At 34.3% G+C, this 24,786-nt stretch overlaps 1 protein-coding gene across 1 annotated transcript; it reads left to right on the top strand.

Annotated features, from left to right (window-relative positions):
- Positions 1 to 52: 52 nt before the first annotated feature.
- LOC108742728 (mitogen-activated protein kinase kinase kinase 11) lies at positions 53 to 23,865 on the top strand. Its single transcript, XM_018478029.2, has 9 exons — positions 53 to 1,180; positions 14,906 to 15,235; positions 16,721 to 16,896; positions 17,086 to 17,257; positions 17,598 to 17,777; positions 18,296 to 18,469; positions 20,356 to 20,448; positions 20,504 to 20,642; positions 20,931 to 23,865. The coding sequence occupies exons 1-9, from the start codon at positions 439 to 441 to the stop codon at positions 22,006 to 22,008; spliced, it is 3,084 nt and encodes a 1,027-aa protein (XP_018333531.1). The 5' UTR covers positions 53 to 438; the 3' UTR covers positions 22,009 to 23,865.
- The last annotated feature ends 921 nt before the right edge of the window (positions 23,866 to 24,786 follow it).

Here is a 24,786-nt window from a genome sequence, read left to right on the forward strand (position 1 = left end):
AGAGCAGTACGTTGAGCGACAACGACAGGTTGATTATCACGCTCACAGTTAGCAACCAAATCAAAAGGTGGTTATGTGTTGTAAGAAAGATGGCTGAAAGATATTTTCTGCAGTAAACAGTTTTAAATGAGGTGAGGCAAGAAGTACCAAAGTAAATTTTTTAGTGACTGTACGTTAAAAAAAAAATCGAGAAGTACATACACTACTATCATTTAAATATACGAACGATACGTTTGCTAAGATTGGTTAGCACAGAAATAATACGTTAAAGTAATGTTTAATGACCACCTGGCTTCAACTTTGAATAATTTTAATCGATGGGGATACTATGAACCTATTGTACCTACATCGTTTGCACGCAAAATATCGAGAACGACTCACGCGGAGACAGTAATAAATCCAGAGTCAATCTTTGTCGTCATAGGGACGTGCTGACGGATGCCTCCGCTTTTGGAGCAGTGTCCTCCGAAGTTCATGGAACCGCCCTGCAATGGAGACATGGTTAGTTTGTCATCTGGTTTCGACCGTGGACATTTTCAGAGATGTTTGTCAACAGCTCTCTATGATTATGATGCCCAAGGTGAAGATGAGTTATCCCTTCGGAAGGGCCAAATTGTTGAAGTTCTTTCAGAAGATGCCAAAATATCGGGAGATGAAGGCTGGTGGACGGGAAAGATTGGTGATAAAGTTGGAATATTTCCAGCGAACTTTGTGGCTTATGACGATCCTGTAGATGAAGTCACTTCAATAATTAATGATATTCGCCCTCTTGAAATTGACTTCAGAGAAATAGAACTGGATGATGTGATTGGCTTGGGTGGTTTCGGAAAAGTTTACCGGGGTCTCTGGAAGAACCGAGAAGTTGCAGTTAAGGCTGCTAGACAAGATTCAGACACTGACACTTCGGTAACTTTAGCTAATGTTCTTAAGGAAGCAAAACTTTTTTGTTTATTACGGCATGAAAATATAGTGCAGTTGGTGGGTGTGTGCTTACAGCAACCTGATTTGTGCTTAGTTCTTGAATATTGTCGCGGGGGATCGTTAAGTAGAGTTTTAAATGGAAGAAAAATAGGACCTGATGTCCTAGTTGACTGGGCTATCCAAATTGCACGTGGTATGGAATATTTACACAATGGAGCCCCAATTTCATTGATTCATAGGGACCTGAAAAGTTCAAATGGTAAGTTCTACTTTCAATGTCGACCTGTTGGCGCCTATTTATGTTCATTTTTTTGCTAATGGCTACTATAAGGTTTCCTTTTCTGTAATTTCTGTAAGATATCGTTTTAGGTAACTTTTAACTTTTTTAATTATGAATTCCAGTCTAGAGAGATGATGTGCTGTTCAGTATATATTCTTACAAATATTTAAATTACATAAAATAAACGGTATTTTAAGAGCTATAAGCATTGTCGTTTCATATGACTAGACATATAGAGAGTTTTTGATCATTCACTTCTAGAGTTTACAATTCAGAGGACACTATTTTTGTATATCGAAGGTATTCATTATAGAATGCTGGGTACTTGAAGGATTATCATAAAATAAAACATATCAAAGAATTTGAAATCATACAAATAATTTGCATTTATCTACTGTACCAAATCGTTTGTTGGTTACTGTTATCACACCTTGCCGATATCCGCTTGAGTTTTAAATTATTTGCGTGGTCTGTTTTTAAACGTTACATAAAATAATAAATAATTTTAATATTAAAAATCCATCGTTTCTGTAAGTAAACTGACTTTCAAACAAGTTGAGCTCCGTGTAAAATGAGATGCAAAGTTACAAAAAGAGTTGGAGATTGAAACACAGAACAACATAGTGTGATTGAGTAGTTTTATTCTGTTTAATTTTAGTACTGGTTGTTTTTTATGGAAGTAGTTGTCCTTATGTTATAAGCACTACAGTGTGTTAATTCTATTGCAACTTAGTTTGCAAGAGTATTTATGGAGAAAAGCATATGGAAAGGATTTTGAAGTTATGAAGATAGAAAACAATATTACTCGTTAGCCCTAAGACCGGTTGGACACGCTCCTTCACTCTTTCCTATCTTGAGCTAATCTTCGCATTTTCCTAAAACTAGAACATCCCACATCCTTAAGTATTTGTGAACAGTAATCTAATCTAGGTCACCTCTATTCCTCTTAACTCTTGTTTCTACCTTTAATGTCTGATTAGACCTTCATGCCTGAGGTGGTGTCCTACCAATCTATCTCGCCTATTTTTTATTGACTTCCATAGAGTCCTATTCTTTGTAATACCTCTTCATTTCTAACCTTCTCTGTCCACGGTATCATCCACCTTTAATAATCTTTTTCGAATTTCTAAATTAATCGTTCGCGATAATAGAAGTGACTTCTTTTTATTGACGGCGACTCAACCCTGCGATAAATTCCTGCTTCATATCCCTACCACTCCTTCCGTCCTGACATCTGACTTCCTAGAGACTTAAAATCAGCCACTTCTTCTAGTCTTTCGTCTCCTATTTTTATATTCGCTTTTTCCCTACTTTTTTTTGCCTTGCATACAAGTATTTTTGTTTTACTTTTATTTATTTTCATACAATACTGTTTGAAGCTATCTCTAACTCCTTGATAGATGCTAATACTGCTATATAATCTGCAAATCTAAGCATATTAATCTTTTGCCCCTCTATATTTATCCCCATAGCTGTACTATCTTTAATGATATCGTCTTCGTTGTATAAATTAAAAAGTAGCGATGACAGTGTGAATTCGTGTCTGACTCCGTTCCTAATATTTACTTCTCTACGTTGCTGATATAACTGCCTTTTGCTCTTTATACAAACTATGTATCGCTCTTCTACTTGTTTCAGTTTTTAAGGATATTTAACATCCTGTCCCGTTTAACTTTGGCAAAAGCTTTTTTTAAATTTACAAATCGTATGTACACACTCTTTCCTTTTTCTATCGTTTTCTTTATTGTTACCTGTAAAGCTAGAATTGCCTTCCACGTTCCTCTATTTTTTCTGAACTCAAATTGATCTTCCCCTAATAGTTCTTCCTTCCTTTTTTCCATCTTTCTCTGTACAAATCTAGTTAAGATTTTTGACGCATAAGAAGTTAAGCTAATTGTTCTAAAATTCTCGCACCTATCCTATCCTATCCGCGCCTCTCTTATTAGATGTGGTTACTACCACGTTCCGTTTATAATCCTCCGGGACTTTCCCTGTCTCGTAAATGTGACTAACTAGCTTAAACGTGCGATCTCTAACGTCTTGCCCTGCATGTTTCAAAATGTTCGCCCGTACCCCTTCCATACCTGGCGCCTTTATTATACTTTGTTTTTTTTTTTTAATTATGGGATAACCTAGTTCATCTATCTCCACACTATTTTATAATATATCTCCTAACTTATGGCCTGCGTATAGGTTTTCTAAGTTTTCTTTCCACCTATCTGCTTTTTCCTCATTTTCTCTTTTTTATTTTTATTTTTCTTCTTTACATCTCATATCAATCCACTGTTCCTTAGCTGCTCTACTCTTTCTAATTATTCCCACTTTATCGCCTTATACCTTTTTTGCCCTTCTTCGTCTGTCCTGTATTTGTATTTCTGCTATTCTTCTATTAGTCGTATAATCTCGTTTGTTATCTAGGGTTTCCTACTTTTGTTTTGTCTAAGACCTAATACATCTGTAGTTGTTGACTTTAAGCACGTTTTAATGCAGTTCCATTTTGTCTCTATGTCGCTGTCATTTGTACCTTATCGCTCGTTTCGCTATATTTTAGCTTTTCTGTCAAGACGTCTCCTACCTTCCCTGTTTTTCAGAAATTTCAATTTAAAATTGACCTTCTTAACTACTACGTTATAATCGCTATTGAATAACTCCTACAGTCTCACTTGATTTTTAAATCTACGCCGAACAAGTATGTAATCTAACTGATATCTCCCTAAATCACTGGTATCTTCCACGTATAGTACCTCCTGATGGTTGAGTAAAGTATTCGCGATGGTTAAGCTATCTTTATCGCAAAATTCTATCAATCTATCTCTTCTATCATTTCTATTGTCCAATCCAAAAGAATCTGCTATTTCACCGTCTTTATCTTCACCTACTACTGCGTGGAAGTCTCCTACAACTATTAGGTTTTCCTGCTCTCTCACTAAACTTAACACGTCTTCGATCTCTACATAAACCGCTTTTACGTCTTCATCATTGTGAGATGATGTAGGCATATATGTAGACCTGTACCATTACCGTTTTTACCGGTTTCGAGTTTAATGTAACCATAACTATCCTATCGCTTTTTTGTAAATAACTTTCTATACTTTGTCCTACTTTCCTACGCATTACAATTCCTACCCCCGAATTACCTTCCATCAATCCTGTACGTATTATTCTAAAGTCTCCAATCCGGAAGTCTCCAGCTTCTAGCCAACTGACTATACTAATGCCTACTATATCTAATTCTAGTTTGTTCATTTCAATTTTCAAATTTTCTAATTTCCCTACTTGCTTCATTGTTCTAACATTCCACGCTCCCACTCATGAAATATTGCACCTTCCCCTCCTGCACTTGTTGATGACATCCCCGAGGTAGTTCTAGCCTGGACATCCGAATGGGGAACTAATTTACCTCCTGAGTGCTTTACACTAGAGGATGCTATTATTTGAGTTCGATTTGTTTTTCTTGGGATATCATAATGTGGTGGTTTCTCGTTGCCTTCCACATTGCAATATTGTGCATCAGTGTGTTATACTGATCCTCGTGATCTCTGCCACTTTGAGTACTAAAAGAGCGACTGCCCTCTTTCAAGAAGCTGAGAAGATTGGCAAAGAAAGTACCTTATATAAATAAAGGCGGTGGGAGTATATTAGAATTTGTTACACGTAGTTCAACAGGCAATACTGGATTAGCACATTCCCCAGTAAAAACTAGTAAGGTGACGTATAATCTTAGAGACAGATGCAAAGGGAGTGTACAAGATATAGATAACCCAGCAGCGAAAGACAAAGAAGACGACATTAGAAGTGTTGGTGAAGAAAGGTTACAAACATAAAGTAGACAAGAAGGAAGATGGACCTCCATTGGAGAAGAGTACCTAAAGTTGGAAGAAAGGATCAATCATACTACAAATAATGGTAGAATAAAAAGAAAAAACCGGAAAAAAAAGGAAGTGAGGGATACTGAAGCAAGGATTAGAGAGAAAAGCAGTTCTGATTAGCGAAGCGAAGGAAACCAATGTTCAGGTGGTAAGGGCAAAGAACGATCTCAGGAAGGAGGCAAACATGAATGCGGAGAGCAACTATTACAAAAACGTAGATGCAAATTTAGCAAAAGGGCCTACTGCTCTGGCAAAGTTGTGAATCAGAAAGGATATTTGGGGTCTGTCTTGAATTGAGCAGTTTGACAATAAAAATGAATAAAAAGGAAGACAAAAGAAGTTTAAAGGTTTTAATATTGAATGGATTGATGACGATCAACACATCCTTTTAACCGGCCGATTGATGTGCTCGAAAGTGACCTGATATTAAAGAAATGAGGTTATTGGGATAGTCTGAAGGAAGAGGTAGTGGATGTAAATTTAAACAAGCTTCGATTTACGTTAACACACTATAATTCCCCATAGGCTAACTTAGTGTCTCCTGTGACAAAACCCTCCAATGTGTGGTACTGAAAGGGAGAATTAGGTGCTAGTTGATTTGGTGTTCTGTTAAACAGTTCGCTATTTCCTTATTACAACCTTCATTATCAAGGGGTCCAGAGTAATCTACACCTGTAGAGTAGAAAATTAGCTGCCAATGTCGCATTCAAAAGGACGCTAGAACGGCCTGACATCCAGAATGTAGCAATCGTTTGTGCCTTTCTCTTATTATCAAGTGTGTTAAGGGGTTCTTAGAACCTAATATTATTGAATGTGTTTGTCCAAATGGTATTGAAGTCTTCTGAAGCCTACCGCTCACCCTAAGAAGACCTGGCCTGTCTAACAACAGGTTAAGTTCATGAATATCAATTTTTGGAGTACATTTACCCCTTGTAAAAATTCATTGATCTCCCTGTGAAAGTCCTTACGCTGTGCTAACCTTAAGAGCACAGTCCGTGCGTAATCACGTTCATTGGGGGTAATAGAAGAGTACAGTTACGTTCCGCCTTCGTCGCAATAAATCGTCCATCGCAGTTACGGGAAGCTGTGGTACGAAAGGTGTTCTGACATGTATTTTAAGGGATAAATTGAGTGCTGTCTGTGATTGCGTCACATTTTCCTAATTTAGAAAAACGCTCTATTTGGTATGAACGATTGTCACTACTGGCGGATTGGTCTGTTGCTAAATGGCACGTCGTAAGATAGCTGTCGATATTTTTATTTAAATCTATAATTCCGCCTAGAATCCAACCAAGTTGAGCTTTCAGATTGATTTGGATGAATTTTTACTTACCCAATACATAAAAGGTCCCAAAACAATCCAGCTCCAATTAGTAAATCTATTTCCTTTGAAGAGGAAAATTCGAGATCGGTAAGCGTGATTCCAGTAAATAATTTAAATTTGGCCCCACTAAGTGCTATGTTCAAAATGTATTATCAAAAGGGTCTTTGACCCTGTAAAACCTCTTGCCTTGGAATGTACCTTTACATCTGTCTTGTAGTAAATGTTACGGTTTGCATTTTCAATTCCAGAGATTAAAGTTTTCGCTTGTGTTGTTCATATGTTGTCGTGATGAAGTTGGGTTAGGATCCAGGATCAAGCAAAGCCCTACATTCATGTTGTTTCCCTTGTTTGTCCTGGATTAATATGATTGCTGTTGATAAGAGCACATGCGAATTATTAGAGTTCATTGATGAGGTATCATTGTCACCGAAAGCGAGGTAGATTTTGACTGAGTCACTGGTGTTGGCTCATTGTTACCATTGCTTCTTTGAGCTCGATTGCTGATGTCTTGATGAAGTGGCGTGTGGTGTTTTCGGTGTTTTTTTTTTCAAAATCCGTAGATGTAAGATTTATTCCTATGTACTGGATTCACACAGTCGCATTCTTTGTTCTTCTTCGATTCTTCTTGCGGAAGTAAGTTTCTTGAATTCTTCACAATTGTAGAAAGGATGATATTTTTACAAAATGAACAGCTGATTGCGTTGGTTACTGCGTGCGATGTCATTTATTCTATTTGTCTACGATTAAATGGTCCCCTATAGTTCATATTACGAATTTTTCCAAAGTGAATTGACTTTTCTATCATAGTTTTTCAAGATATATGCAATGATTTTCTACAGTACGTTAATAAGGTCTCTTAACGTAAGTTTAGCAATTAACTTAACCCTTTGCCGTTCACATTAACTGAATAACACGTGCAGCATCGCCCTTGAGTGTAGAATTTAAATAATAGAACCTTTCGATGTTCGTTAACGATTCGCAGTGATTCAAATGCGTCACAAAATTTTAACCATTTATCATTCGAACTGTCGAAAGCTGGTAGCTAAATAATGGGCAATTTAACTGACATTCTTGGCTCTAGCAATGGTGCAGTAAATGAATTGGATGAAGGGTTTCTGTGCTCTTTACGTTCGTGTCGTTTCTTCTCTAAAGCTATAATTTCTAAGGAAAGCAGTGTCATAATATAGCAGCCGTAACAAAACGTCCATTTTTCATCAAACTTTTTTACAAGTGAAATACTTTGCAAACAGTATTAAAATGCATAATGACAATAAATACAGACTATCTATTATGACCGTTCACTGTAGGTATATTATACATAATATTAAGAAACATTTCGTTACGTAGCATTCGAATTAATTTCAGTAATCGTAAAAGTAGATTTATTGATTTGCATAATATTAATACACACTTTAACGTAATTATTCATATTTATAAATTCTTTCTTCATTGTTGTTGTTCTAACATACATTCGATTTTCTTACGGTGTAGTAAGAGTTGTTTTGCTTTACGAAATAAATTATTCGAAAATTTTAAGCTGTGACGTAGGCTTGTGCTAATGTTGCCCATTAATATAATTTTTTCAAAACATACAAGAATGACGGGGCTAATCTAATAATGATGTTTTAAATATTTAGTGCTTCTACAGGTTAATGTAATATATTTTCATTATGATAAGGTCGTCAGTCCTAAGACTGGTTGCACAGGCACCACCACTCCTTCCTGTCCTAAGTTAATCTTCGAATTTCCCTAAAACTAGAACATCCTACATCCTTAACAATATGCGAACGGTAACCTAATCTAGGTCTAACTCTACTTCTTTTAACTTCTGTTTCTGCCTCTAATATGTCTCTGACTAGACCTTCATGCCTGAGGTGTCTTATCAACTTATCTTGCCTATTTTTTATTGACTTCCATAGAGTCCTTTGTTCTTCTATTCTTTCTCGTACCTCTTCATTTCCAACGTTCCTGACATTTTCTTTTCCGCCGCGTCCCCTGTTCATATTTCGTAACCGTACAGTGCCGTGTTCCAAACATGCACCTTTAACAATCTTTTTCGAATTTCTAAATTAATCGTTAGCGAGCATAGAAGTGACTTCTTTTTATTGCAGGCGACTTTACCGTGCACTATCCTTTGGTTTATATCTCTACTACTACTATTAAGCAGTGGGTTTCCGAGTTTAAAAAGGGTCGTGTGAGCACCTCTGATGGGCCTCGCTCAGGACGCCCCGTTGAGGTCACAACTCCAGATATGATCGAAAAAATTCATCAAATAGTGCTGGGAGACCGCAGANTTAATAATTATACGCAATAGGTAAAAACTTAAATTTTAAGATTTTGTTTACAAGTTGAAACTTATTTGTTTTTCTTGCGTCCTTTACCTAATGACGAATCCTCGTACATAGAAGGAGTCCAAGTGCCAAAAGTAGCACATTTTACTTGGGGTCGAAATTAACTGTAAACGCGAAAAGCACAGAATCTATACAGATTTAACAGGAATGCTATATGACGCAAAAATGACAATAAAAACTTAAGGAAGGACCTACAAAACAGCGGTGAGGCCAGCTATGATGTACGGTGCAGAATACATTACATTTCAATGAAATGAAAATGTTGAGATGAATAGGCGGGGTAACTAGACTCCATAAAATAGGAAATGAAACGCTTCAAAATCGTACTCATTGAAAGGAGGCTGACAGAAAGCCGCTTAAGGTGAAATGGACGTGATGAGGCGAGAACTAGATCACACCGTGCATAAAGCTTTTAGCGATCCCTGAGAAGAGGGGTGGAAGTGAACGTATCCTCGTGTGACGTGGCTATCAACCGTGTGTCGTGATCTAGAGCAAGCCCAACTCAACAAGAGGAACACAGGACAGACCGTTCTGGAAGAAACGGACGAGGAGTGCCGAAAGGAGAAGAAGAAGCGATTTGAAATTAGAAAAAAGAGTATTTTTCATTTAAAAGTCGTGCTTATCAAGTTATTATTCAGAATTATTGAGGAACAATGTGCTGCAATTAAAACTGCGATGAGACGATTAACGTTTCACGAGAACGAGTTTCCGTTTTGTTTCTGATAAAACTGCAATTCCTTTTTTCATCCTAATTAATAAAATGTGATTGTGAGTTTGTTTCTTTGTTTATTACTATTTCGTACCTTGACTACTCAATTTGTTTTGTGTGGTCGTCGATGATTTTTGACATGTATTCAGGACATCAACGTAAGCAAAGCAAAGTGTTACAAATTTTGATGCCTTCTGCAAAATACGTAAAGAAAAAAGTAGAAGAACTACATATTTAAATAAACAACATTATTGCATTTTAGAACATTATAAATTTTTAAATATTTTGAGGGCTAAAAGTTATAACTGTTTATAGCTAGGAAAATGAGATTCCGCTTGTAAAATAATATTTATAGTGGCTTTTGTGTGAAACAGTGACCTTCCCAGAATGCTGCAATAACTATACATACATACTTGCAGCATTAATGCATACACACCATAAGGTTTAATGTGTAAAAAGTTGCTGAGTTTGTCGTATAGACATTTGATATTGAGGCAAAAATATTGCTTTGATGTCATTTGGCTTGTACTTGTCAATAGTTATCCATTTATGTAAAAACAGAAAATTGCTTATTGTGTAAGAGCAAATTAACATGGGTAAAACAAATGTTTATGAAATGAAGACAGTGGCTAGAGCAGGTGCCCATTTCTGTTTATTTGCGTAATAAATAACATTAAACTCTAGTAAACAAACACCTTCAAACCTTACCGCATGTATGTAAATACATTGACGTTGTGGTTTGTGGCGCCTCCAATTTGCAATTGCTTATTCCTGTTAGAGACTGAGGATAACATACATTTTTTATATCCTTCTAATATTCTTGTGAAAGATAGTAATGCAAATTTGTCCTGCGAGATGGATCATTTGAAATTATTGCAGAAATTTTCATTCCATGGCTAGTTTTCCTGTCATGGGGCGTCAAAGTTTCCCAATATTGAAAACGTTCTTCAATTTAGTTCAACATATATCTCAAATCTGATTAATTTAAGCATACTAAATTTGAATTTCACGCATACATTTTGATATAATTTCAATATTTATCACGTAAAAGCATGTTTTTTTTGCACAATTTTGTATTTAAAAAATCCGTCAGCTTGAATAGCAAGACGGTTTATTATAGAACTTACTTTGGTGGATAGGGATAGGGTTAAGTTGTATCAAGGTGCTTGGGTTTAATTTTTTTGGGCGTCCCCCTTATAATGGTCCCTCTATTGCGATTGCACTGCCCTAGATTTCGTCAATACAGTCAAGTAAAATCGATGGCTCTCTAGTTGTTAGTGTACAATTGGGTTGGGACATGAATTTTTTTATTTGGATATTTAGAAAATACGCTTATGCCATTGTGCATTAAAATTTTTCCTCCGGTCCAAAATGAGTTTTGAGATCATACAGTGTTTTGGAAAGCGCCGCTGCTTCTATATGACATCGGAGAGGAATCATAACGTCACTTTTCAGTAGTCTGTTATAAGGCGAAAAGAAAATTGCACTTATGTATTACAACGAAGATGCGATCAATATCATTAAAGACAGTACAACTGTAGGGGGGGGCACCCTATATCTATCCCTACATCTAGCAAGGAGGAGTAGAGATAACAATGGAAGAAAAAGTAGGAAAAGAGCGAATATAAAGATAGGAGACGAAAGATTAGAAGAAGTGGCTGATTTTAGGTATATAGGAAGTCAGATAAGTCAGGGCGGAAGGAATAGTAGGGATATAAAGCAGAGGATATCGCAAAGTCGAGTCGCCTTCAATAAAAAGAAGTCACGTCTATGCTTGCTAACGGCTAATTTAGAAATTCGAAAAAGATTGTTGAAGGTGTATGTCTAGAAAAAAAAATTGTCGATTACATTGAGATGCATGAAAATATGTTACACATGTCGGCACCTTTAGGTGTGTTAAATCGTATTTAAACGTACGTACAACATTGTAAAATAATATCTTCCGGTTTTTATGCCGCCCGGAATTCTCCGTCGGTCTGCAAGGGGTCTTATTTTAGTCCCTATAGGTGGTAGTAATACAGTGCACGGTTGTTCCCATTGCAGTTGAAGAAAACTGTTATGTAGTTACTGATAAAGTCAAATATCTAGATATTGTATGTTTGTATTAGGGAAATTACGTAAGTCAACCTTAATAAGCCCAGACTTGATTTTATTTGCCATATTTAAGTGAAATCAAATGATTAACGTTTTTCAACTTGTGTTATTAATTAGGAAATATGTAAAAATAGATTTCTTTCATAATTTCGTGTAAAAACGCCTGTAGGATATAGGTAAAACTGCTTGAGAAACTCGAAGAGCATTCATGTAAAAAGGCATAGGGACCATAAAAATAATATGGGTCCTTAGTTTGGTGTTCACTGAACTCTCGCAGGTAGCAAAGATTATCGTACAGTATTATCAAGAAATCGGACTTCTGGTCAATATTTCGAGCCAAACCTCCAAAGTAAGATGGTTGCTATACAAGCGCCTTGTAATAAACGGGAGAAAACGGAACGAAAGACTTGAACATTGTAGACGCAATAAATATTATTAATAAAACAAGAGAATCCCTAATTTCAACAAAGCAATAGGAAAATGTAATTCTAAACTTAACATGAGAGTTTTTTATTCATTTTTATTTCATTCTCTTCTGTCAATACTGCTTCCTTTTTATTTAAGGCTGTGTCTAATTCCTCCCTGCTAAATGTTAATACTTGTGTATCTACAAATTTTAGCGTACTAAGTTTTTGCCCTTGTATTTTTAAAACTGTTCTGTAGAATATTAATGGAGTAATATTTCTTCATTTTTATAAATTATGTCTGTTACAACATAAATTAAAAAGTCAATGTTTTGAAAAATTATGCATAAAAAGTGTATAAAATGGGTATTTAAATTAGATAAAGGTACACCAGATTGTCATTACAAGAAAATAAAATGTGGAATGTTGATGGAGGAAGCTAAAAAAAGAGTATCTAAACTAAAAGAAGGAGATATAAGAAGGGAAATATGAAGGAGCAGGATATTAAAAATAGGTAAAAAATGTATGTATGAGAGGGAAAGAGAGGAGGCACTAAGGGGTTTAAAGGTGGATCAGAAACAGTTGAATGAGTGGGGAAGGAAGGGAATTTCTATAGCTGGGATAATGAGGGTAAGAAGTAATGTTTAAAAAAAAAAATGAAAGTACGTAAATAGTGATAATCGTAAATCGATTTGATAAACTAAAAAGAAATATTAATGTATAGCGGGTAACCCTCACAATTACATCGTTACTGTGTCATTTATACAGTAATTCTGCTCGTATTGGGGCTGTTAGATGGCTGGGACCTACCGGGATTGTATCGGAATGTGAACATATGTCCCGGGTCTTGAAATTTCCACGAATGTTCTGGAAAAATTAATACTTCATGTAAAATGAATCTATACAAAAACAAAAATGAAATTTCAGAAAGTCGGAATTCATACCGAAATTAATTCAGGTAAATTTTACACTGAATTTTGAAGTTCAAATAAAACTTACGACACCATTTAAAAGTTTGATACAACGACAAAATAATGGAAGGTTTGAAAGGCAGAACTTCAGTTGAGAATCAATTTTAGCTTTGTCTTGTTCCAAATTTGTTACAATGTTAGATAGACTAGAGGGCTAAAAAATTAAAATGTTAATTAGCAGCTGTTAAAACCTGTGGTGAATACATATAATTGAAAAGGTTCTTTTGTGCTTGTCCCGGAATTTACCCGAGCAAATCTGGTAATCAATTCGTATAGTGAGTGACAACTTTAGTGGATTTTGATATTTTATTACGTTATCTAACTTTGCAAAATCTGAATAGCATTGGCGGTATAACTCACAGAGATGACACCTATGAGAACAGAATTTACGTTAATAATAGCGATTAGGTACATCCTTTAAACTTGGTGGAAAAGAATTAGCAGTTCGTAATTTTGCTTCTAATTTAATTTCGCGGGTGCGGATACTAAAGTTCATGCGGATCATCCGCAGTTGCACATGCTGATATTCATTATAACCCTAGTACAAAAGTTCCTTATAAAACGCAGATGAAGATCAAGAAAGGATTTTTTTTAAAATTCGACCTTAGAGGAACGAAAAGGATGCTCAAAGTTTGATGTGATAAAGGCACAGTCCATAAAGATTCCATATGCAAAATACTACCCTAAAGGTGTAAAATGGGGGTTTGCGATATTATCGAATTCCACGCAGATGAAGTCGCGAGCAACAGCTAGTATTTTATAATACAAACACTGTTTTCTATATTGCCTTACAAATTTCACATTTGAGTCAGGAAAAACAAAAAAAATGAAATTGTTTTATAATTCTCTAAATTTAATCAACTTTAAGAGTGGTTTTGTGCCGGTCACTGATAGACCTTTTACAACATATAAGATAATACTCATGCACCTTTGTAAAAGTACGTACTATAGTCTAAGGTACAGGGAATTCGTTTATTATGACTCCGCCTATATTGACCAACCGCTTAATATGAAGTAATTGCAGTAGTTTTTATATTAAGTTCTCTGTTGGAAAGTTTGGATAAGTATAATGACTCCTTAAAAATTAAAAGGAATACTCACCCCTAATTACCACAAATAATTTTATTTGAGCGGACACGTGTTTCGCCCACTTCATACGTGGGCATTATCAACGTGAGACTGTGGTAATTAGGGGTGAGTATTCCTTTTAATTTTTAATTAATATTTACCACAGTCTCCTCTTTCTAATTTTTTATGACTCCGTTTAAAATGACATATTGTTTATTATGACTGATTCTCAAGAAATCATATCCGGTTATAGTGACCCAAATGATTAATAATAACATTTTTGCTCATTTTTCTGACCGTTCTTATGTATATTGATATTACAATTCATCTTTTTTTTCTTTTTCTGTTAACAAATATATACAATTTGTAGTTTTTCTCTCTATTAAACTATAACTATATATAACTAACGAAAATAGAAAGTTGTTTATTTTTTAAGACTGTGCTTTGTATGACGTGTTTGTTATTTCCCTTGGATGTCATTATAAGCGTATTCTATTGTATTTACTACAATAAAAAATTTTGAGATCAAAACAGCGTCATATACAAGTTGATATTAGAAATGAATTTAAAAGATATAAGCAGTTTTAAATAGGTCCTAGATTGTAGATATTGGTGGTTTTTGTACTTTTCAACAAACGTCTAATCCTTGGGTATTAGGTATACAAAATACGTTTAAAGCACGTGTATGTTTAAAATTATAATTTTGAGTGTAGATGAATGTTAGCCTTGATTAGTAAAACTCTTTACCAAAACAGGTACACTCCAACAAGGTGACGTTTCCCGAAACGGTTAATTGAACAGGAAAGAGGCTGACGGCACCCAAACAGTGCCATAATATAATCGGCATTACCATTTTTTGTGGGCGTCGCAGCAACGTACGTTTAATGCATATTAATCGCTATCGTTTATTTCAGTTTTGCTCAGCGAGAATATTGAAAATGAGGACCTGCAGTTCAAAACGCTCAAGATAACGGACTTTGGCTTGGCGCGGGAGGTGTACAAGACAACCAGGATGTCGCAGGCGGGCACATACGCGTGGATGGCCCCCGAGGTAATCAAAGATTCGACGTTTTCGAAAGCGAGTGACGTGTGGTCTTATGGAGTTTTGCTTTGGGAATTGCTTACGGGGGAGATGCCGTACAGGGGAATCGACACACTGGCTGTGGCCTACGGGGTCGCCGTAAATAAGCTCACCCTGCCGATACCGAGCACTTGCCCGCAACTATGGCGGGATTTGATGAACGGTAAGACAAAGAAAAATCTTGACAATGATGCCTGTTTTAGTTAGTGCGTTATGCCGTTAGAATTGTCAATAACAAATGGCTAGCAAAAAGTAGTTTTTATGATTATTAGCAGGGGCGCAACAAGGGGGGGTCCATGGGTGTCCTAGCATCCACTCGATTGGATTGGGCTCCCAGTCAATTTCAGTCGATTCAGATAATAACCCAATTTGAAAGTTCGGTTCAAATAGTTCAAGCTCGTAATGAGCAGCCGAACTCGATCTTTTTAGATTATGCACACCCGCAGTATATAAATATTTATAGTATTATGATGCGAGCACCCAGTCAAACTGTAACGTTGTTGCGCCCCTGATTATTACAGTATAAAACATTTCGCATATTGCATTCGGTTAAAATAAATGCATTTCCAAAGTTATAGGGTTAAAAGCAAAAATATTTTAGTTAATAATAACAAAGTAAACATTTTTATAAGATTACTAATTTTTGGTATGCAACTAAATTGATTTTATTTTTTGAAAGTAAAACAGACCTACTTTAGTAAACGAAAATTAACTAGTATAAAATAAAAATAATAAAAAAGATTGCAGTTTTGAATAATACACGTAGTTACAAATAAATTAGTTAACAAATTAATGTTAATAAGTTTCTTTTTTTACTAAATTTATTAAATTTTCTTAATGGTCATTCACCTCTAATTGAAACAAAAGTTTAACTTATATGGAACATCGTGAAAAAATGTTTATCTATTGCTGATCGCTTTTATGATTACTGTACAAAGGCGATTTATGATTATTGTATAAAAGACTATGCGGTCAACAAACTCATGTGCAGCCCATTTAGAGTTCCGAGTACGTGGTGCACATATCCTCGGTATATGCTTGTAACTTGTAGCAGATGGGGAAACATATGTGGAAGAGGCGGAATTTCAAGAAACAGACATTACAGTATCCAAACCATTAATGATATTTAATAAGCGGACATCACTTTATTTTGGATGTTGTATTAACAAATGAGAAAAATTACACCCTACTGTGGTTTTAAAATTCTACTATTACGATATTTTGTTAATTGCTATCGATATGGAATTTCTTTTTTGCATTTAAATTAAAATTAATAAATTGTTTTGCCAATAAAACGAGTTTTTTCCGCCAGTTTTAAAAAAATAAAAAAGATGAGCTGTGCTGAATTTTGATATGCATTAATGTGCTACTTCGCAAAATGCGTTATCAACAAAAAATATTGGGGGCATTAATTTATTCAAAAATAAGTTAGGTACGCCATTTTTGAAAAAAAAATTTTAAATTTTTTAGGTAATTTGACCTACCGTAACGTAACCTCCAATGGTATATTTTTGAAAAAAATTATATGTGTATGTGCGTCAGTCAGCACATTATAGTACAATATGAGCACAATTCAGTGAAACTTATTTTCTATTTTTTACCGAACATTTTAATTTCTTTTGAATATTTCGCATGTTGTAAATTACAGCTTGTTGGCAACCAAATCCTCACAATCGACCGGCTTTTGATGATATTCTAAAGGCGTTGGATCACATAGTTCACTCGTCTTTCACCCAAACACCTCATGAAAGTTTTCACGATATGCAGAAAAATTGGAAAGACGAGATCGAAGAAGTTTTGTTAGAACTTCGCAGAAAAGAAAAGGTAAACATTCTTAGCCTCAGTGTTTTTTTATATATAAAGAGATTTTAATAGTGAATGACCGATTTATTATACGATTATTTCGATTTTCTGCTGCTATTTGTGTAATTGTACCAGGCTTGTAAATCTTTCGAAGAGGTAACTTTTTCATTGTTTCGCGATCTATGTTTTATTAATAGGTTTTTTCCTTAGGAGTTGCGATGTAGAGAAGAAGATCTCAATAGGGCACAACTGCAACAGAGGATGCACGAAGAGCAACTACGACAGAAAGAACAAGAGTTGCAAGCAAGAGAAATTGATTTACTAGAAAGAGAGCTGCATTTCATGATCAAACAACAAACTCCTACACCTATTAAAAGGAAAGGTAAACATTAATTTTAAACATAAAGTATTTTCTTTAAATATTTTCTTCCCCTCTATCAGTCACTGTGAGCTTGAAACTGTTGCTTGCTTCGAGTGGTCGAAATTCATTTTTGTGAACAATCACTTTCGTTGTGTTAAAAATTGTGTGAAAAATTAATTTTAAAGAATTTTTTTGTAAATGGGTATGCAACACATCGTACACTTCAACATAAGAAATTGCTGATACTAACTACGTAATACTACATTGCCCTGTGCTGACAAGCACTCATAATTTCTCTTATATATATAATATTTAAAGGTAATTTCAGAATGTGGTTCAAGTTTAAGATATTTCATTCCAGGAAAGTTCAAGAGATCGAGACTGAAGTTCATTAAAACAAAGGAGAGCATTAGTTTGCCATCTGATTTTAGGCATACGATAACAGTTCAACACACATTGGATACTAAAGGACTAAGCAGCGCAATTTCACCCAAAAGCCCTCCTGGTTCACCTGCTATCAATACCATGCGTGTTTTAAGTCGTAAGTAGACAAAGTTGAATATTAATTTCGCTTCTGGCATGCGATTTTTTTTCCTTTGCCTTACGTGCATGGTTTTTTAAACAAAGACTATGTATCAACATTCTGTTTTGTTTAGTAGCGCTGGATGCAACACTATACAGTTGCACTTGAACTATGGAGTGTAATGTTTTATGATTTATTTTTTTTGTTATATATATGAATCTAAGTATTTTTCTGTTTATTCCGAGAATTGTTTTGATATTGTCGAATTAATGATGCTTGATTAAAATATATAATCTCTCATAAATTTTCTTAAGCATCAAGTCTGTAAAATTTAAACACTAAAAATTATTTATATATACAATACAGTACATCGACAAATAGCTTTTTTGAGGGATATTTGGCTAATCATAAAAATTATCCCAATAATCACCTGAAGATAGTTTACATTTGTTTCTTTGATGATAAAGGTGGTTTTGTCAAAGGCTTTTAACAAGGTGGGGCTGAGGATCGAACAGTAGTGTTGTTTTATCTTACAGCAAACGCAGACGGTGTAAAGGGCAAAACCTGGGGCCCTAGTACATGTCATCAACGTGAACGGGGTCAACTTCATCCGTTAAAATCGACACCCCGTCCCACTTGTATATGGTCAAAAAGCGCGCCCAACTTGGACAAGTCCAGGACGACACTGAATCGGCCCTCACATGATATAGGTAAATCAAATCTATCTGACAAATCAGTGGGTGACAGAGGTGGCGATAGCACGCAACCTTCCTCCAGGTTGCATTACTTTCTAAATAAAGCTTTTCCGTTTCGGAGTGGTACTTGGCGTAACAATAGTCTGCCTACAAATAACGCTTCTTTAACCTCGCCTCCAGGTTCTGTACTTGTTGAACAGAATCGATTGAGTCGGTCAATCGGTAATATTCTAGAGTCGCATTACGATGCTGTGTTTAGTACCGATAGTTTCGTTATTGCGCGAGGTATTAGCAATAATAATTGCAATTATGTCGATTTGAATGATGCGCAAACTCCAGAAAAAGAAACCGACTCGTTTCCGGAAGATTAAGCGCGCGTATGATTGTCTAGCATATTCGTTGTACCTATATAATAAAACTTTTCTTGTCGATTCCCGTTTATAAAAAGACAAAAACACTAAGATTCTGTCTGTCTTTTTTAATCTAGTTGCTTCTAAGGAAACGTTCCTACAGAATGCTGTCTGTAAGTGATTCAAATAAGTCTTGATGAAGTATTAGGTGTAAAGTTTTTTTTTTATGTTTTTAAGCACAGTAGCATGTAAATTATCGACAGAGCATTTTTTGTGAACATGGTGTTAAATCGACCAAAGGGAACGGGTACATTCATTCCTTGTTGAAAAGTATCAAAATTATTTTATATAAAATGTGACTCCAGTTTGATTTATGTATGAGAAATGTTTGTGACACCGTTAGAAAAAGAGAAAATAGGTAAATGGTTAATTTTGAAAACAGGCAAGCATATTTTCATATTTTAAATTAGATTTTTTGAAGAAAAAGTTATTTCCTACATATTTAAAAATTAAGGTTTTTTAATTGTTGGGTTTGAGCTCGTTAAATTCTATAAAAAATTACGTTAATTTGTATTTCTGTTTTTTTATTACACAATATGTTTAAAGTAGTATGAGATTGAAGTTTAGACTTTGTGATGAATTTACCCGAATATTTGGTTCATTTAAACGTAGCATGTGATATTTTTTGTTAATTCGTATAAGTAAAGCTTTTGCAATAATAATTTCGTTTTACGTATGTAAGTAGTTTGGTTTACGATAATGACTGTTGTAGTTAGATTAGGTTTAAACGAGCTGTGGATTTCGATTAGTAATTATGATTATGCCGCTTGAACACATTCCGTCGGTTTCCATTCCCTATTATTTTTATTTCCACCCTTGTAGACATACGTTAGTAAATTAATTTTTTAAAATGAATGCAAACTTGTGTTCAAGTTGTGTACAATAATACCTGGTGATGGCTTAATTTTATGTACAATTATTTTAAATAAAAGTGTAATAATGTTTTNTTTTAATTAGTTTTTTAGTAGCAATTTTGAAAAAGCATTCAGATGTAACGCTTTTTGTTTTAACATTTTCAAAAAATCAGAAGTTTCTTCTGAAATAAAAAAATATTAATTTTAAAAGCTTGACATTAATTTTCAAATAACAAAATTAACTTTTCACATGGAATTCGGTTTTTACAATTTATATTTACTGCAAAAGAAATTTGATTAGATTTTGTACTACTTAGGTATAGGAATTCTTTGCTTGTGTAAAATTGTTACGAAATTTTATGGTTATAGTATTTATAAATAGCTATCAGTTAATTTTAGAAAGCAACTCATAAATCGAAGGCGACAAATATCAAGTGAAAAAGGTAATTCTGTAAACCGAATTTCATTTTGAAAACATAATTTCTTTTTAACTGCCCATATTAAAAATAATCAAAAATCAATCTCTTCAAATATGATACCGTAATGACACAAACATTATCTTATTTTGTTATGGTTTAAATTGTGCCGATGACTGATATGAAGCGTGTGCTAGAGGTTTTTATGTTTGGCTTGGCAGATTTTGTCTCTCCGGAGGATTGGGGTCCTGAATATCCAATAGCTGCTACCCTGCGAAGTAGTGTACCTATACCTACCCTTTACTCTGGAGATGGTAAGTCATATTACGTGTTGTCAACAGTTATTTTTAACTATGTGCTTTGAATTAGGACTGCGATCTAGGCATAAGCTTAGCATTATAGAGTTAGTTCTGTACAACATGGCAGCTCTTCTCGCGGGTGTGGCATCCGGATATGACGTTCGTTTATCTAATATTTCCCCGGTACATCCCAGGCTTCAACCGAACAGGTATTTATTGCATTATTTATTAACAAAAACTACTCACTATTTACAATGTTTTTAAAGTATAGCTGTTTGTATCAAACTGTGAACTAGTTACAAGTTTGTTTATTAATAAAAAAACTAAATTTTTTAATAATTCCGCATATTTTGGAAAATATAAGATCTATTTTTTAAACATCAGAAACATATTAATGAGGTTTCTTGGAAAGAGAAAAACTGTTTTAGAATGCAATATAAAATGAATTAGTACCATTTTTTCAAACAAATACGAATATAAGGCTTTGAAACTTATAGGCCTGATACAGGATACGAAGTACAGCCGTGGAGGCAAGATAACTATGAATATGAATATTCATCGGCAAGCGGTTATAGTCATAATACGTATCATGGCCCAATAAAACACTACAGACCCATGCTTATGGGTTCCCAATTGATGAACGTACAACACGAAGAACAAAAAAATGTAAGACTTGCTGCTGATTCACCCCAACATCAGTCTTCTTTAACACCTAGCATCTCTCCTCACAGAAGATCTAGTGCAGCTAGTAACGAGAGTTCTGAGCAGTACTTTGCACCTTACGACAGAGCTACTACAATTTATGTGCCAGGTGATTATCAAGGATGTCAGAGTGAAGGTACTCACTGTTTGGGTTGTTGTCTTAGAAATGAAAATAACTCCAAACCGGATCCTTCGTTCGGTTTTGTTTATACTCAAGGCCCGGATAGCACTTACAGCTATGGATCAGATTATAGTGGCACAACAACAACTCTTTATGGATATGGGACCGATTACGCTTATGATAATCCTAGCAGCGTAAGCAGTGGATCCAGGACACCCCAGAGATTACCATATCAGATGCACAGGAGAACCCCATCGAATATATCGAATTCCAGTTCTACAAATGCGAGTGGTTTTAATATTAATCCTAGCTTTCGGCTAGATGAGGAATGTAGTTACACCGGATCTAATTATTTTAGAAGACCTCACGTAGAATATGAATACTCTGGTAATTATCTGCGTCAAAATTCCCATGATTCCCCAAATTTAGAAAGACCAACGACTTTAGAAACTTCTGGTTATGCCAAATTAAGATCCAGTCTTAAAAGGAGCAATTACAACATAAGTCAGGGACATTCCGGAGGAAATACTCCAACAAATCCTACACCGCCTGACAGCCTCACTAGTGATGACAGCTCATACGTTTCTGCAAAAGACAGTAATAGCTCCGCAAACAGGGTAAGATTTTCACCTACCACTCTCTTAGATTCGCCCGTACCTGGACAAACACATGATACTACGCTACCTTTGCAAGCTAGGAGAAATAGGACCCGACCCCCTTTAGCAGATATAGATAGAGAATTTTATTCGTAAAATTTTGATTGTAAAGCTCTTGTGTTTATAGTGCGTTTCTAGTCATAAAATATTCATTTTCTGCTCATTTTAGTTTGTGATGTTTTTTTAATTCTCTTTTAATGGCAGTGACTTAAAAAACAAATATTTTTTAGGTTTAGAAAATCCTTAAAACTCACAATGAATTAACGAAAAGTAATATTTAAGGCGAAGTTAATGCCGCGAATTTTTTTTTTGATAAAGGATCTGATGAAATTGCCCCTGTTGTATCTTATAGTTATTAATTGCTTAAGCATTTTGACTTTAGTTAGTTAGCATAGGTTGCCTTAATTCTTTTTAATTATAAACATATTAGAAAGGGATATTTTGATGATTAAAAAAATGTTTTTATTGTAATGCTATTTTTTGTTTAAATGTTTAAACAATCAATAACTTATTAAAGCTAAAAGATATAGCAGGGGCAATTTTATATTCGGAAAGGGCAATCTTTTAATCTGTCAAACTTAATTAAAGACTTGATTAAATAATAATACCACTTTCTCTAGCATAGTAAATTAAAATGCTCTGCGGTCATATCGATGTTCTGGTGCCATAAATTTATTTGCAATAAATATTTCCTTAAGGAATACTGCAAAATATTTATTTGCTGGATATCAATTCTTATTAGGACAACAATCTACGGGGTTGATATTTTACCGTAGTGTTATTTGATTGACTTTTATACATGATAAATTTAAAAGCATTTATGTACAAATACCAATGGGATTATTTGATCAATGACCTCAAACTACATACATATTTTATATTAATTTTCATTTTTGCAAAGTTTTGTGCCATTAATTGTAACAGCCATAACAAAACATATATTATATGTACTACTGGAGCAACATTAATAACCAGTACGTCTGAATTGATTTTCTTTTTAATTGTTGAAAAATTAACAGAACCATTCTGTTTTTCAATGAAGGAATATATTAAGCAATAAACACAATAGCTTCTAGTATTAAATTTTACTATTCAGTTATGACATTGTAAACATGTATCTCGCTCAATTTATCAATGGGTGTATTTAATAAACAAGTAACTGCAAGACGTCATTTGGCAAGTTCGGTTTTTATAACTAGAGTAATAATTAACTGTACACATATACAATCTATAGTGCCTGATAAGAATATGACTTACATGCTTAAAAAATTAATTTTTAGTCATACTTGTGCAATGTCTAAAATGTATTTAGTTGAATGAATACCTCTTCAACAAAGTCGTCTAATTGATTTAAATTTATTTATTTATTTTATATCAGTAGCAGCTGTATGTATAATATGACTTCTTTTGAACATTCCAAGGTTAAGATGTATTACCATTAGTTGTATATTTGAAAATATCGTTTGTAGAATGAATAACTTATGAACTCTCGGCGTTTTTCAGATACTCGATAATTAGTAGTATAACTATTTTCAAACAATTTGTTTAATTAAGACTGTTTTATTGCATTCCATTTTGACAAATTTTATACTTTTTTATTTGTGTTTTTTTAAGAACCCACACTACTTTTACATCACGTATGTATAAAATTTTAAACGAACTGCATTTATTTCTTCATTTGCACAAATTGAACGGGTGAATTTATTCGCTCATGTATATATGAAAAAATTATAATGTAAATATTATTTGCACTTCAGCAATGGTTTTTGCAGTTTATAAGAAACTATTCAGTATTGTACTAACAAATTATTGTAAATATTGTATACATGAAGTTTAAGTAGGTAGCATGGCTTCCAGAGCATAAAATGGTGTCTAAAATGATTACTAAAAACGAAATATTGTACCATTCGAATTATAAATACTCATGCGTGATTGATATAAGTATTTAAATAAAGCATTTTCCATTACTTTTTGTGGATGTGTTTTCATATCTTATATGTATTGAACTAGTTAAGTATCGTACTATTTGTATTATCTATGAATTTAATTTAGTTCGTTTGACTCCGCCCCCAAGACCAGCACTGAGCTAAGCTAATTAATATGACTTTGATCTGTTAAACGAAATCTGTTCGGCCTACATTCCTTCCACTTCGGTTATGTATAACTGCAGTTAAACTACAGATGCTTTACTGTTCACCTAGTCTCTTGCCTTCTTTTGCTCTAACAAGGGGAGTGCACGACCTTGGGGAAACGGATTTCAATGATTTTCCGTGTAGCGGTAGTATACTATGTGGGTAATACCACTGTAGAATATTTCCGTCCAATGCCCAATAGAAGCTGAGAAAAATGCCTCTAAAGTTCACCCCGCACTTTATATAGAAGTTATGTTTAATCTAGTCTGAACGTACTGTGGCGTAGTCGGTAAGGCTCTAGACTCGTACTCCCGCGTACACAGGTTCGAGTCTAGCTAGCTGACTTTTTTTTCTCTGTTTTTTTTTCCTTATTTTTCATTATATTAAACATAAATATTTTATAAATATATTTAAATTCAAAATTATGAGCTACTACAGAATAAAACGCAAATTCTCATGAATATTTCAAATTTATTAATACAATTATTAATACATTACTTTATAATTGAAAAGCATGTTAACAATCAGGTGTACATGATCCTGAATGATAATTATGATAAAAACATTCGAAACAAACATTCTTTCTGCACCAAGAACGACAAATAAATGCTGTTTTGTTACAATTACAATGAGTTTTCAAAAGGTCCAATGAAAAACACGCTTGGTTTACATTTGTAAAAAATTTTTTTGTATCACAAAGTCCACTAGCAAACCAGGCATATTGTATCATTTGATGAAATAT

Source organism: Agrilus planipennis, unplaced genomic scaffold, assembly GCF_000699045.2.
Source record: "Agrilus planipennis isolate EAB-ADULT unplaced genomic scaffold, Apla_2.0 scaffold109, whole genome shotgun sequence".
NCBI classification, from domain to species: Eukaryota; Metazoa; Arthropoda; class Insecta; order Coleoptera; family Buprestidae; genus Agrilus; species Agrilus planipennis.

Bases quoted from the DNA above. Each gene is read 5' to 3' on its own strand.
- LOC108742728 (XM_018478029.2), top strand. From the start codon at position 439: ATGCCTCCGCTTTTGGAGCAGTGTCCTCCGAAGTTCATGGAACCGCCC. The intron at 17,778-18,295 runs GTAAGTAGACAA...TTTATCTTACAG, and splicing joins TACCATGCGTGTTTTAAGTC to CAAACGCAGACGGTGTAAAG. The intron at 20,449-20,503 runs GTAAGTCATATT...GCTTTGAATTAG, and splicing joins TACCCTTTACTCTGGAGATG to GACTGCGATCTAGGCATAAG.